This window comes from Excalfactoria chinensis, chromosome 1 (genome assembly GCF_039878825.1).
Source record: "Excalfactoria chinensis isolate bCotChi1 chromosome 1, bCotChi1.hap2, whole genome shotgun sequence".
Taxonomy (NCBI): Eukaryota; Metazoa; Chordata; class Aves; order Galliformes; family Phasianidae; genus Excalfactoria; species Excalfactoria chinensis.
The window spans coordinates 86,864,814-86,878,977 of NC_092825.1; the positions used below are offsets into that span (position 1 = coordinate 86,864,814).

General features: G+C 39.9%; 1 protein-coding gene across 5 annotated transcripts in view; it reads right to left on the reverse strand.

The window, feature by feature from the left end:
• Positions 1–649: 649 nt before the first annotated feature.
• Positions 650–14,164, reverse strand: part of DCAF6 (DDB1 and CUL4 associated factor 6) — a 74,250-nt gene continuing 60,735 nt past the window's right edge. For 4 of the 5 annotated variants that reach the window (XM_072348755.1, XM_072348746.1, XM_072348738.1 and 1 more), the window contains 5 exons: positions 10,867–11,005; positions 6,776–6,932; positions 5,679–5,767; positions 3,705–3,810; positions 651–1,093 (listed from right to left, as the gene is read on the reverse strand). In XM_072348755.1, the coding sequence (XP_072204856.1) occupies positions 1,029–1,093; positions 3,705–3,810; positions 5,679–5,767; positions 6,776–6,932; positions 10,867–11,005 (556 nt within the window). In that variant the 3' untranslated portion in view covers positions 651–1,028. Of the gene's footprint in view, positions 1,094–3,704; positions 3,811–5,678; positions 5,768–6,775; positions 6,933–10,866; positions 11,006–14,164 lie in introns of all 5 variants that reach the window. The other variant, XM_072348764.1, reaches the window with a different exon arrangement.

The following is a 14,164-nucleotide window of genomic DNA, read 5'->3' on the forward strand; positions in this document are numbered from 1 at the left end:
CTTGTGGTGTGGAGCCTCCCACTCAGGTACCCTCATCCATCTGATTTACAGTTCCTGACATTTTCTCATTCACTACGGAGCCTTTTGGCATCTGCATCCTTGGCAACAACAGCCATTGAGCAAAGCTGCTCTGTTCCGCGTTCTTTTGTCTTCCTTCACTTCCTCTTTTCCACTGACATCCAACAGCATAAGGAGGATGGGTACAGCCTGTTAGCCTTCCTTCACAAATAACGACTCCCAGCAAGTAACGCACAGGGATTTTCTAAATCACACTCCTCTAGGAAACCTACAGCACATTTTCTCTGTTCTAAATCCAATGGAAATTAAGGTATATCTGCTGCTGCTGCAAAGAGCCAGCATCACAGATCTGTTAGTGAAACAGAACTACTTCACCAGCACTACAGATTCAAGCATGAGGTGTACGAGGTGGCACTACGGTCCGACTGGCAGACAATGCTGTGTAAGCATGTGTGGGTTACGCCCATGGAAATCCAAGTCTCCAAGCCACTGGCATTCACTACAAGAAATAACTGCATCTGTCACTTCACAAACACTGTAGGAAAGAATGCAGATGAAGGCAGTAATGGGGGTACAACGGTAATACCAGTAATGGGTATCAATGGCTGCACAAAGAGAAAACAGGAAACTACTTAAAACAACCAAATCTTTTTAATTAGAAAGCAACAAACATGCAAACAGCAGGTATAGAAATTTATTTGAACCAACGTTTTTACTATAATGAAAGTTACTTTAAAACATTGATCCAAGCTCCCACATTTGCAGGTTAAGGAAAATATTGCACTTTGCATCTCCTAGCACCCCTCATACATGGCAAAACATTTTAAAAACATTTTTGCTTATTGTACTTGCACACTCTCTCAAAGTCATGCACACAGTCATTCAAAAACAGAAGGTTAGGTTATCCAAAAGCAATATCTTAGAATTGCACTAAAGCTCTGTAAGGAAAAATATAATTAATGTCTTGTACAAATTCCATGAACACCCAGGTGCTTGCACACAACTGCCGCTTATTCTTCATCTTCATTTTCATTCTCCTGGCCAGATCCTTCCGATCTGTCACCTTCCAGGCGGTCTGTAAGGCACAGAGAAGTTCTAAATAGGGGGGGTATTGGCAACACAGTATCTCTCTGGGCTATTAAGCAATGCAGAGCGGCTCTGTGTTACACAGTAAGAGACCGCAAGTCCAAGCGATTGAGGATGTTGTTCTGAGGAGCTACAATTAGAAATCTGTATACCGCAGGAAACAGCACAACTGCTGTCTGTCACTGTGTATGTCAAAAAAACCTACTTTTTGATGGAAATTGTTTAAAGACTGGCAGACACAGAAACGCGAGTGGGAATAATATTGGCTCAATATGAATCACTGGAAGAACGTGCAGCGCCAGGTTAAGAGAAACCCCACTCAACAACAACACAAAAATAAATGGCTTTGTAAAACAAACTAACAAACAAAAACCCCAAAACAAAGACATTTACAGCAGAAGTAAAGCACACCACTGGCCTGGATGCAGTGGCTTTCCTGTTCTTTTCCCTGTCTATCTTCTCCACACAGACATGTAGGAGGTGAAAGAGGAGCAGCAAATGCTTCCAGGCACAGCTTCCCTCCTGCTTCATCAATGCGAGGCTGCTACTCTACTCAGCCACTGCTGGGCCTCCTCCCCATTTTCAGTATCTAAGGCATCTGTCACCTTCATCTACAGTTCTGCATATTTTCTACCCCAGGTGTCATACCAGCCTTCCCAAACCTCCCGCCCCTGCTTCCTTCTCAGTACCATAGAGTCATCACGGTTAGGAAAGATCCTTAAGATAATCTAGTCTGACTATTCACCTACCACCAACACTGCCCACTGGATCATGGCCCTTAGTATTGCATCTACCCTCTCCTTAAATGCCTTCAGGGATGTTGACTCCACCACCTCCCTGGGCAGCCTGTTCCAATGCCTCACCACTCCTGAGAAGAAATTCTTCCTAACATCCAACCTGAACGTTCCCTGGTGCAACTTGAGACCATTCCCTCTCATCCTATTGCTGTTACCTGGAACAGGAGGCCGACCTTCAACTCACCACAACTTCTTTTCAGGCAGCTGTAGAGAGTGACAAGGTCTCCCCTGAGACTCCTCCCAACAGAACAATCCCAGTTCCCTCAGCCACTCCTGATAAAACTTCCGCTCCAGACCCTTCCCAGCTCTGTCATCCTTCTCTGGACATGCTCCAGAGCCTCGATGTCTTTCTTGTACTCAGGGGCTCAAAGCTGAACACAGTACTCAAGGTGTGGCCTCAATGGTGCTGAGCAAAGGGACAATCACCTCCCTGCTCCTGCGGAAAACACTATTTCTGATACAGGCCAGGATGCCACTGGTGTTCTTGGCCACGAGGGCACACTGCTGGCTCATGTTCAACTGAGCACTGACCAACACCCTCAGATCCTTTTCCTCTGTGCAGCTTTCCAGACACTCTGCCCCAAGCCTGTAGTATTACACGTGACCAAAGTGCAGGACCCGACACTTGGTCTTGTTGAACTTCATCCCACTGGCCTCAGCCCAGTGATCCAACCTGTCCAGATCCCTCTGAAAGGCCTTCTTACTTTCAGGGAGATCAACATTTCCCCACAGCTTGGTGACATCTGCAACCGTGCACTCAATTCCCTCATTCAATTCATCAATAAGGATATCAAACAGGACCAGCCCCAATACCAACCCCTGGGGAACACCACTGGTGACTGTACACCAACTGGATTTAACTCCACTCACCACCACTCTCTGGGTGCAGCCCTCCACCCAGCCAAAAGTGTACCTGCCCAGGCCATGGGTGGCCAGCTTCTTCAGGAAAATACTGTGGAAGACAGTGTCAAAAGCCTTGCTGAAGTCTATGGAGATGACATTAAAAGCCTTTCCCTCTTCTACCAGGCAGGTCATCTTGTTACAGAAGAAGATTAGGGTGGCCAAGCAGGACCTACCTTTTATGAACCCATGCAGGCTGGGCCTCATTCCCTGGCTGTCCTGCACATGCCCATGCTGTGTGATCATACTCAAGATGACCTGTTCCATAACCCAGGTCAGGCTGACAGGATCCTTTTTACAATCCTTTTTTTTTATAGCTGTGCATCACATTAGGAAGCCTCCAGCCCTCTGAGATCTCTTCAGTTGACCAGCAATGCTGACAGACAGTGGAAACCCGCTTGGCAATCATGTCTGTCAGCACCCTCAGGTGGATCTCATCCAGTTTCACAGTGTTGCGGCAGTTCAGCTGGAGTACAAGGTCCCTAACTGCTCCCCTAACTTCCAAGTCAGGAGGCTGAGTAATGTGAGGATAACTGGTCTGACTATTAAAGATGGATGCAAAGAAGGCATTAAGAACCTCAGTTTTTTCCTTATCTTCCGTGGTCACATTTCCCACTGTTCCAGGGTGGACAGCATGGTAACATTTAAAATATACTGTGTCATTTTCTTGCCCTTTGAGGTTAAATAAAGAAACAAACAAACAAACAAAAAACAGCTGCAAAATGTTGCAAGTCCACAGAACCAATTCCATAGCACTTCTATCAAGACACCAATGAAGAACCCTTGAACCACTGCAGGGATCTCAAATGTAGGCAGACAGAAGTGGAGATCTTGGTGGTACCCCAACCCATCTGCTTTTTTCATAAATCAATGTGGTGGTCAAGTCCTGAAGAAGTCTCTCACCTGCTCTTATGTGATTCAAAGATGCCAACATTCGTAACATGAAAGATGCTGGAACAGTAATAGTGTTTCTGGTTTCTTCCAGCATTAACTCATTACGTGTTATAACCTAGAAGCAATAAAGGAGAAAAAAAAGAGTAGAAATAAATACAAACAAAATTGTATCAATATTAGTTTGATGATACAAAGCATCTACACAATTACTGCACCCAAAATTGCATGAAGTGAGAATTATTTTAATAATTACTAACAAATACGGTTATACCAATTATATGTGGTAAGAAATGTAAGACAGTGGACTCTGCCTACAGATACCTATTAGTCTACCTAAAGAGTATTCCATTAAGGTCATCACCCTGTTGCTGATGCCCATGGTAGATACTGAGACAGGCAGCTAAGAAAAACTTTCAGAAATGAGACCTTGCACGATATATGGAGGACTCATGAAAGTGCTATTACAGATGGCAACTATTGCAGAAAACGAAGTTCTAGCACCAGCACTGGTGAAGAATGTGGGAAGGAAAAGAGATGAGGTTACCCTGAACTCCTACCTTCATGCTGCTCAAAACTTTGGGCAAAAATCCAAGGAACACAAGCAATTCATCTATTGCAGTTCAGGAACATTCTCCAGCTCCATAATTCCTTCTGAACACATCTACAGCTTTCTAGTCACTTGAAATAGCCATCTCCTACTCTCTTGGTTTCAAGGAGGAAAAAAAAACCTCCACTAACAAGCACTTCCACTTCTTCCGCCTCTTTCTTGCTCAAGGCAGCACCCTGCCATCCCTATTGCTTTGCCTCTGAATTCTAATTCAGTACCTTCACCCATCTTTCAGATCACCTTTCCCACTATTGCAAAGCATGCAAATTTCTCTGTGGGGAGAACTTCTGACCATTACTCAGTCCATCCTTGCACAACAGCTGCTGTTAGGTGGGTAAATAATGCATTTCTCTTTTTTTTTTTCCCCCAAGACTCCTTCTTAAGCCTCTTGTAAGGAAAAGACAAGCCTCTTCTAAGGAAAATATTCTTGCAAATGTCGGCAGTGAGCTCCTCTCGGAGGAGTCAGAGACCCCCTTCTCTGCTGCCATCAACTGCTCACCAAGCATTCTGTACAGCTGACCATGCCCCAAAAGAACAAACTCAGAAGACAGCGTTGCCTTTTTCTCCCTGTTTCAGAAGTATCAATATGGTAACTACTTTTAGCACACATTTATGTCTAGCAATAGATACTTATAAGCCCTGAAGACTCCCATGTATTTCATCATTCAAACTATCGCACAATCAACACTTAAGTATCTCATCACCCAGTGCTACTTTTCTAAAGCAATGGCAAAGGTTCAAAACTCCCACAGGATGGTTGCCTGTTTTTAAAGGCGTCGTAGTTGTGCTGCTGTGCTGTTGTTCTTATTGTTTTGTTTTGAAGCAGATATGGCTCTAACAGAGTGAAATAAAGACAAACACAGGCTGGTACAACCCTTCTGTCCAAGTGATTATGCAAAAAAACCCTCAACATTTTAATAAGTCACGTTATTCCATTAAGTTCCTGATTTGCAATCTTAACTTCTTTTAATGTCATTGAATATTAAATAGGATTGATTTTTCCGCTCCCTGCTCCTCTGTATATCACTGTGTTTCCTTCAGTTTGTTTATAGACAATTGGTGCTTTCATTTCTAATTCCTGTCAGTTTTCCTTCTTTATTTGACTGTTCATACTTTTTCCAGCTTTTCTTGTACACGATTTATTATCATATTTTCATATTCTATCATATACTTTCTAGGAGTGTTAATGAAATACAAAGTGAATCTGTGTGCTAACATGAAAGTTAGCTGCCACAAGGAACAGCTTTTTATTGGTACTTGCTTTTTCTTTTCAACATTAGATAATTCCACTAATCCAGTAGCTATAATTTGCAGCGAAGACTTCTGTAGAACTTGGAAGATGCAACATAACTCAGAAATGGAAGGAAGGTTCTTACCTCATCTGCAAGTTTTCTGTTAAAAATCCTGGATTCTTCCAACGGTGACCAGATTTTTATGTCATAGTCAATTCCCGAAGAGGCCAGAACTGTAAGTCAGTCATAGAAATTATCAATGAAATATGTCATTAGACAGAAGCAAGGTAATATCAAATAGGAAGCACATCTGAAAGTTTCAGTGAACTCTGTGTATATGTCTTTGGTATTCAGATATGCGAAAGCAATGGACACTCTTATGAACACTCCCATAATATGTGAAACATTCCACTACATCCTCCAGATCACTGTACAAAAACTCTGTGAGAATAAAACCTGCACAGAGAGATCTCAGTAACTGGGAATCTGTACAAGATCAACAACCCTATCATTCAGTGGGATTCAATGGAAAAAAAAAAAAAAACAGCTCTTCTGCTACTATTTTAACTTTATGTCTTTATAGTTGATTATTTTTCTCCAGCCACGTAAGCTATGAAGAACAGAAGTAACACAAACGCTTCCTTTGGCTGTGTCAGAAGTTGCAGAATGGTTCAGATTTTTCATCCACGTGCCAGATGACACCTGATTCCTTCTGCCACTTTGGTTCATCTTTTCTATAAATATTCCTCCCTAAATACAAACCGATAGAACTCGTATGAATTTTATGTGTTCTTCTAATCTCACAGTGCCACTGAGTTTTAATGCATTTCACTCAGTTACCAAACAGAGCAAGTAGAGACCAGATTCAAGTATCACATCCTAGAGGGTTGGTAACATTTTAGTGACCCCCACATTTCACTCCTCAGTGTGAAAATTAGGTGTCATGGAAAACAGCGCATCTGGAGGGGGAACAGGAGATGGAGATTCCTTTTACTCTATCTCAGCTTTCTGTATATACTATGTCAGCAATGTTTTCATCCCAGTAAGTTACTGAATGAGGCCAAAGTCGTTAGCTCAAGACCAAATAAAAAGCAGTATTCTCTAACTTATATTGGGAAAAATGAACAAGAATTTAATGAAAACCTATCACTAAAACACAATATTAACCAAAGAATTAAAGACTGAGTTTTGAGAAATACAGATAACTTGAATATATAGTTTGTGAAAAGTGACCATCTTACTTGGGTCAAATGGATGAGGCTGAAGACAGTTTACCACATGATTATCAGCTTCCAGCAGCATGAGGTGTTCAGCAGTATGGCGATCCCATATAAAAATATGGCCGCAGTCTGAACCACTCATGACAAAGTTAGATCCCCAAAAATTGGCTTCCTTTATCTGTAATAAAAAACAAACACAATTACTTCATAAGACCGATTTTAGAAACGCATTAAAAAGCAAAATCCCATTTCCACAGTGCCACCGCATCTGAATTTAGAGCTCTGTTAATGGAGATTAACATGTTAATGTTCATTAAGTTCAACCTGGCCTTGAACACCTCCAGGGGCAGGGCATCCAAAACGTCTCTGTTCCAGCACCTCACCACTCATAGTAAAGAACTTCCCCCTGACATCCAACCTAAATCTTCCCTCCTTCAACTTAAAAACATCTCCCCTCATCTTGCCATTATCTACCCTTTCAAAGAGCTGACTCCCCCCCTGTTTATAGGCTCCCTTTAGGTACTGAAAAGCTGCAATATCATATAATAAGTAACATCATAGTTTCACTTTATTACTATTTAGTTTTTAAACATGTGGATGAGGCATCCTGTTCCATATGGTTGTTCCTACAGGTGTTTTATTAGGGCATGCAGACATCCTTGTGAAATGTTTAAAGTGATACGACTAACACTTGTCAGATATCAGGAGTTACTAACAGTGAAACATGCTTGTAATAATATATTTTAATATATATATTTCTATATAATATTGTAATAATTTTATTTTATTATTATTTTAAATTTAGACACACGTTGCTGTATATAAACTTTATAGGCGTCACATTCAGTGAGGGCCTGCAGTTCCTACTGAAGGTTATTCTAGCATTCTGGACCAATTCAGGGCATTTTACTTTGCAGTGGTTGGATTAATTTCACTCACACTTTATTTACTTTTAAGTTGCTTAGCTGTCAAAAATAAAACTGGATCTTTGTTTCCAGCCTACAGATAACTCCTCTACAGCTTTGTTGATGACAAGTTAGTTTAGCCTCAGTAATAATTGCCTGTAGTTAAAACAGCCAGAAAGGATTTTTTTATGTGCTTGATGGATACATTTGAAGGAGGAAATTCTACACCTCTGACAGTAAGACTGATAACGTTACCTGAAAGATGCAAAACTTACTCAGGAATTCCTCAAAAATCAGAAAAAAAACTAGGAAGAAATGAAGTGATACTGCACTGTGACTTACAGGGTGCACATCTGTAAGTAAACATAATTGGGCTGAATGTGCCACTCACTGAAGTATACCATAGAAAGAGCCAAGGCCCTGAGGAGGCTCCCAGGAAGCCAGACACTTCTCACTGTAACCATAGGGCTTGTTGCAGAGCTTCATAATCACCTAAACATGCCTATGTATGCTACACACACTTAGTATACAATGCAGTGATGCACTCCATCTCCCATTTTCCTTTCAAGCTCAAAGTGTACTAATTTTTTTGTACGGACATACGCTGGGAAGAGATATATGAACAGAAATTTCCCATAGAGCAGCTTTCAGAGTTCACAGGGATGCCATCCAATGCTTGAAGTAGAGCATAAAACAATTTCTTAATTTTTAGTATTCAAGAATATCTCATAGAAAAAAAGAGAGAAACCTGGGTATGAAAGAGGGCAAAAGGCCATTTGCACAGAATCCTACTATGGAATTGTTTTCCAGGTAACACATCACAATAAAGCTCCCAAGTAGGCAGTGCCTTCATCCTTTCTTTTTGCATAGCTTTTCCGGAAAAATGCATTGAAGGAAAAGACAGACACACCGTCTTGTTCTGTGCCTTGCCCTGGCTACGCTGATTTAAGAAAAAGCCATGATAAAGAACCATACTAAGTAAGGTGAACCATTACCACGGTTAAAAATATGCACTGTGTTTCCGGCATTAAATACATCTCATATCAAATTTCAGGCTTGGGATCTTGCTAGATCTTTGTCTATAGAGTATGTTCCTACCATACAGTTAGCGCAGTAATATCACCCCTATGGCTAAAAATAAGCCAAGAAAATGGCATTTCTGGAATCTGTAGTCCAGGACGCGTTTCCAGTATTTTCATCTTTATGCAGTTCTTGTCTTATAGGTCTCATCTTTTATTGTTCTGTTACATCCTTACATCCAAAACATCCATAATAATAAATAACCTTATTTTATTCTCAGTCATTCCTGCTTTCTTTGCATTCTCTTAAGCATCTCTTTATTTCACACTTCTAATTTTCAAAAGACTCAGTTTTAGCATCACATAAAGCAACAGATATCAAATTCACAATGACAATATTTTGTGCTTTCGAACCCCTGCTGCATGCACACACAACCCATCATCTGCTTCCTAGCTGTGTGCACATGTTCTACTGAAGAACAGAATCTCTTTCAAGCTAACTTTTTCAAATGGGAATCTAGGACTTGGGGTGAGTAAAGTGAAAGGTAGAATGGCAAATATACGAAAAGACTGGAACAGGAGGGAAAATTAGTAAGGAAGAGACTGGAGAAACAGGACTGGAGGTACATGGCAAAAGACAAATTCTGAAGAGAAAGAAGTAAGAGTTTGGGCTCACAAGAACATTCTTTCCCTGAACAGGTAGAAAGAAACAAGAAATCCCATGCCCCAAGCCCCTACCATCACACACACCACTGCTATTGCTTCCTAACAAATATAGGAATTGCACAAGATATGATAGATGCAATTTTTTGTCAGATTGCCAAATTAAACTCTCGGAAGTCAGACAGTACCCAAATTAACCAATCTGCATATCTGACTTCATTTCTCTTACAAATGTATGATCAAAATAACAGATGCATGTAATTGACAAGGCAATTTTATCCCTGCATAGCTCAAGTGTGAAAGAAACAGAAAAAGTGCATGGAAAGTGCGTTCTCTAAACTGCCTCCATCACAAATTTGAAATGGAAGCCAACTTTCTTCTTGCGGGATGGAGGGAGTCCATCAGGAAAAATAAAATCAAAATGATGTTTGCCACCATAGAAACAAACACGTCAGTCTTCTACTGGATACGTTCCTTATCAGAGGTGCTTGTGTAAAACTGAAGCTAAAACCAAATTCTACAGAAGCTAAATAACAACGTGCATGGAATAATCTGTGCAACAATGCATACACAGATGGAGACTACATTAGGACCACTCAGGCAAGCTTAGTCTTAATATCTCTGAACTAAGTGCTCGATGATCTGACTTTTAAACGAATGCATTTTTGAGTAATTAAAATTAAGTTGTGAAACACAATGCAAGATCTTGTCATTAATCCAATTTATTCTAGGCTTCATTGTTTTACGCTTACTGGAATACGCACTTATTGAAGCAATTTCCCCCCAGTGTAATCAAGGCCTTTCATTTAAACTCTAGAAAACTGCTCTTGAAGGAAGAGAGATTACTCCTCAGATCATCTTCAAAACAAGACGCGTACTACTTCTACAGAGCACCACCTAGCATTAAGAACCTAACATCTTCAAAGTACTGTGAAAAGACAAAAAGAAACAGCAAGGAAGACAGCATTTGTTTTTCATGCACTGCTGTTTTAAAAACAGTAGCTGTATTTTCCCTCAAAACGTGCACTTTATATGAAAAAGGCAGGGCATTTAGTATTGATAGTAAGATTAATAACTAGCAGTATTTCCTTTTTTAGATTCAAATATATCAAATCTCTTTAAAATTATTATTGAATCCTCGCTTTCCCTTTCCAAGCTCTTCAAAATTATTGAATTCTCACTCTCCCTTCCAAGCTCTTCAAAATTTAATCATTAATTTCCCTTTAAAGAGCTTGGAAGGGAGAGCGAGGATCCAATAATGATTTTGAAGGTAGCCACAGCTGACAGACAAACACCCGAGATTTCAAAGGAACTTAAGGAGAAAATGAAACTGCTGAAAACTTGATTGTCTAACATGGTGACATACAAGCCATGATGATTTTCATTTTCATTTAGAGCAAATTATATGACTTTTGGCTGAATATACAAGTGGAAATGCTCACAATGTCCTTATCAATGTAGCACCCACAATAATTCACTACACACAAAAACCTACGGCTCCAAAAGCAAGCAAAGCATTTTGTACCATTGTTCGGGAGTTCCGATGACCTTTATAAACCATCTTTATTAAAGGACGTCTTATGTTCAAAGTCTCCAACTCTTCCATTTCTTTCCTTTCTTTCCTCCTTCTGAAGAGCTCCTGAATGCGGGCAACAGCGGATCGTCTACAAATAGCACACAAAGAGAACAGCACTGAAAGACCATTTCCGAACACTGAAATGGGCTATAAGATAATAATTAGGCTATAAGATAATAATTAGGCACTCAAAACACACTCTCCATAGGTTTGGTACATACACCAACTCTATTCCAAATGTAAAACTGCAGACTTTTAAAGATATCCATCCTGGCTTAGAGCAAGAACAGCATGCAAGACGGTGGACTGTCAAGTGATGCAACATCTCATTGCCTCTCTGAGGTACAAACATCAGGTGTTGGCAAAATTCACGTGCTTTTTTTTATGAAGTGCTAGAGATAACCTCCAAACACAATGAGGTAGCGATACTCTGAAGTGAAAAATCAATGCTAATACAGACATTTAAGAATGCAGAAAGCTATTAAGGATCCCGTGTGCCTTCCAGTGTGATTTGTTTGTGGCTTTTCATGTTTTTTTTTACCTCTCAAATTTCATGAAATATTTTTTTCTTTGTTATTTCCATATGACAAGGCTCAGGGCTTAAACATCTTTTTAAAATGGCCCTACTAAGGACAGAAGTGATTGGAAATAATTGACAGTAGAAGCTATCTCTACGTTAGCATGGGCCTACAGCAGAAGTCTTCCTGGAATAACAAAGAAAAATAGTCAAGTGATAGATTCTGCCTTGTGACTACTCTGCTCCAGGAAACTACTGTGATTAAGATGTGAAAAGACCCTGGTGTGATGTTTCTCCTCTTTAGCCCTATGTTTGTAGATCCCTATAATCCCATTTATAACCAAACCCATCACCTGCACCTAGCTCTTCTTTCATTCTTTATCAGGGTTGCTATTAGCTTTGAGGTCCTGAACACATTCTAATAAGAACAACATTCCCCTGGGAGAAGTAGGTACAGACTTTAGCAGGAAGAAAGGAATCAAACTATACTAAATATATAGGATCCTGAAAACTAAACTGATCCAGAAGTAGTATGCTGCTGTGCAAAGGCTAATAGCCTGAATTAGGCCGTAAGTTATGTGGTGGTGTTTTAACTACTGATTCTGAATTCCTGCAACAGGAGTCTTTCCCAGAAAAAAACTCCAGAAAAACTCTATCTCATAATTCTCTCTACCAAAGGCCTGCACACTTCTGTTTCGTTTTTGTCATAGGAGGAAGCTGGACTATAAAATTAAGACAAATTGTTATCCTACAGCTAGACAAAGATTAACCCAAATGACCAATAATTAATACAGAATACACATGTATTCATATAAAACCGTCAAACTAAGACAAGTCCTCTAATGTGGCTAAACTTTCTAAGGATATTTTAATACTTTTTTATTATTATTATTTTTTAATAGAAATTAGAGGAGATTTGTAAGTATTACTCAACAGATCCACCCAACAGTGGGCTAACCCACCTACTGGAAACTTGTCTGGAAAAAATCCATAACAAGGACTACTTATGTTTCCTTTGTGAGAGTTTTCTACCTCCTCCCATTTCATATCTGTGCATTTTCTAATTCCACCTTCATACACTAATACTAAAAAAGAATGCTGCGATCGTTAATTATTCTATGTGATGGAAAAGAGGAGCAGCTCCTGATAAACTACATAAACTACTTGCAGAAACCTCAGTTATTCACAGACATTTAGCTTTGTAGCTGTGTTTACAATGAATCTGTTTCTGAGAGAAATTAAAGGAAATAACTATCCTTATCAGCCACATCAGTGACTGCAAGACTTCAGAAACAGCACAGCTACTCGTCACAGTAAGACCCTATTTGATTTCAAGACCGTGCCCACTAGCCTTACAGCTACTGCTTTACTGTGACGCCCACTTGGATTTTGGGATGTGATGTATTTATCCGTATTAATTAGCTAAGAAAACCATGAGCAGCAGAGGAGTTGAAAAGTTAAACATCGTTAGGTTTGACAATGCAAGAATTTTATCCATCTCTTTCAAAAGACATGCTTGCTAGACTGCATCCCAGAAGTTTTGAGATTGGAAGATGGTGTTAAATAACTAATCAGTTTTCCAAAGCAGCTCCTTGATTTATTTTCCTTTGTCTTAGCATTTCTATGAAAATTCATATCCCCATCTAAATTCCCTTAAGGCAAACCATTACAAAACATGTCAAGGCTCTTCACTATCATGCATTTTAAAAATAAAAGCAGAAACAAGAAGCCATTTTTGATAAAAACAGTGCCTTTCATTTAAGTTCAGCTCTGAGTTTAAAAGAATCACATGAGGTCTTATCTTAAATGACAAAACCAGACTTAAGTTATAAGTCATCTTATAAAGTCAATGGCTATCTTAAGCATGGAGATTACAGCCAAAGCACATGTGGCTGTAACTGTTATCACACATTGCAGTAACACGCTGCTACAAGCAAGAGCTTGGCAGAGGCAAGTCTTCTCCACTGAAGATAAATATGAGCACAATCTAATGCTATTTCAGAACTAAGTACACAACAGGAAAAAGGTTTCTCTCACAGAGGTGTGTTTTCTCCATAACTAAAGATTTTCTGTACATTTCTAAGCCACGCTAACAAACAGCAATTAAGAAAACAAATAAAAACATGTTGTTCTTGGGTTTTTAATTCATATTTGTGATAAGCACTTCCAGTAACCTAATGATATGGGCCACTGGGAAGGTAGCGAAGGGTGCTGTGCAATTCTTTTCTCTTCTGAAGTTTGCCTAACCCTGATCGTGAGCTGCTGCTTCCCTTTCAAACTGAGCACTCTTCCAAGCATAAATTGCCAGATGTTGAAAACTATACATGTTGTGTCAATATTCTTCAGGCAGCTCCATCAACTGATAAAACCAAGCTATTTACTCATATTCTGGCATCAAATACTGACGCCGATGAGACTGATCATTGCTTTCTGTTAGTCACCCTGAAAGTAATGCCTCCTATTTATTCCCATGGAAACTGCAACAGCTATGAAGAGCACAATAACACTATTTGATAGAGCGAATTCTCAGCTACAAAATGCTACTTCTCAACATAGTCACCACCACTAGCTGGTCATTCACCAGCATTGAACAAGAGCCTGCGTGCTGTACTCATAAATATCTGCACTTGCAGAGGTGATCCAATGTTTCACAGCTGCTACGATAATGCTGTTGTTAGGAAAATGTTGCCCACACAGTCTGTCTTTCATTGACCCAAATGGATAGAAGAC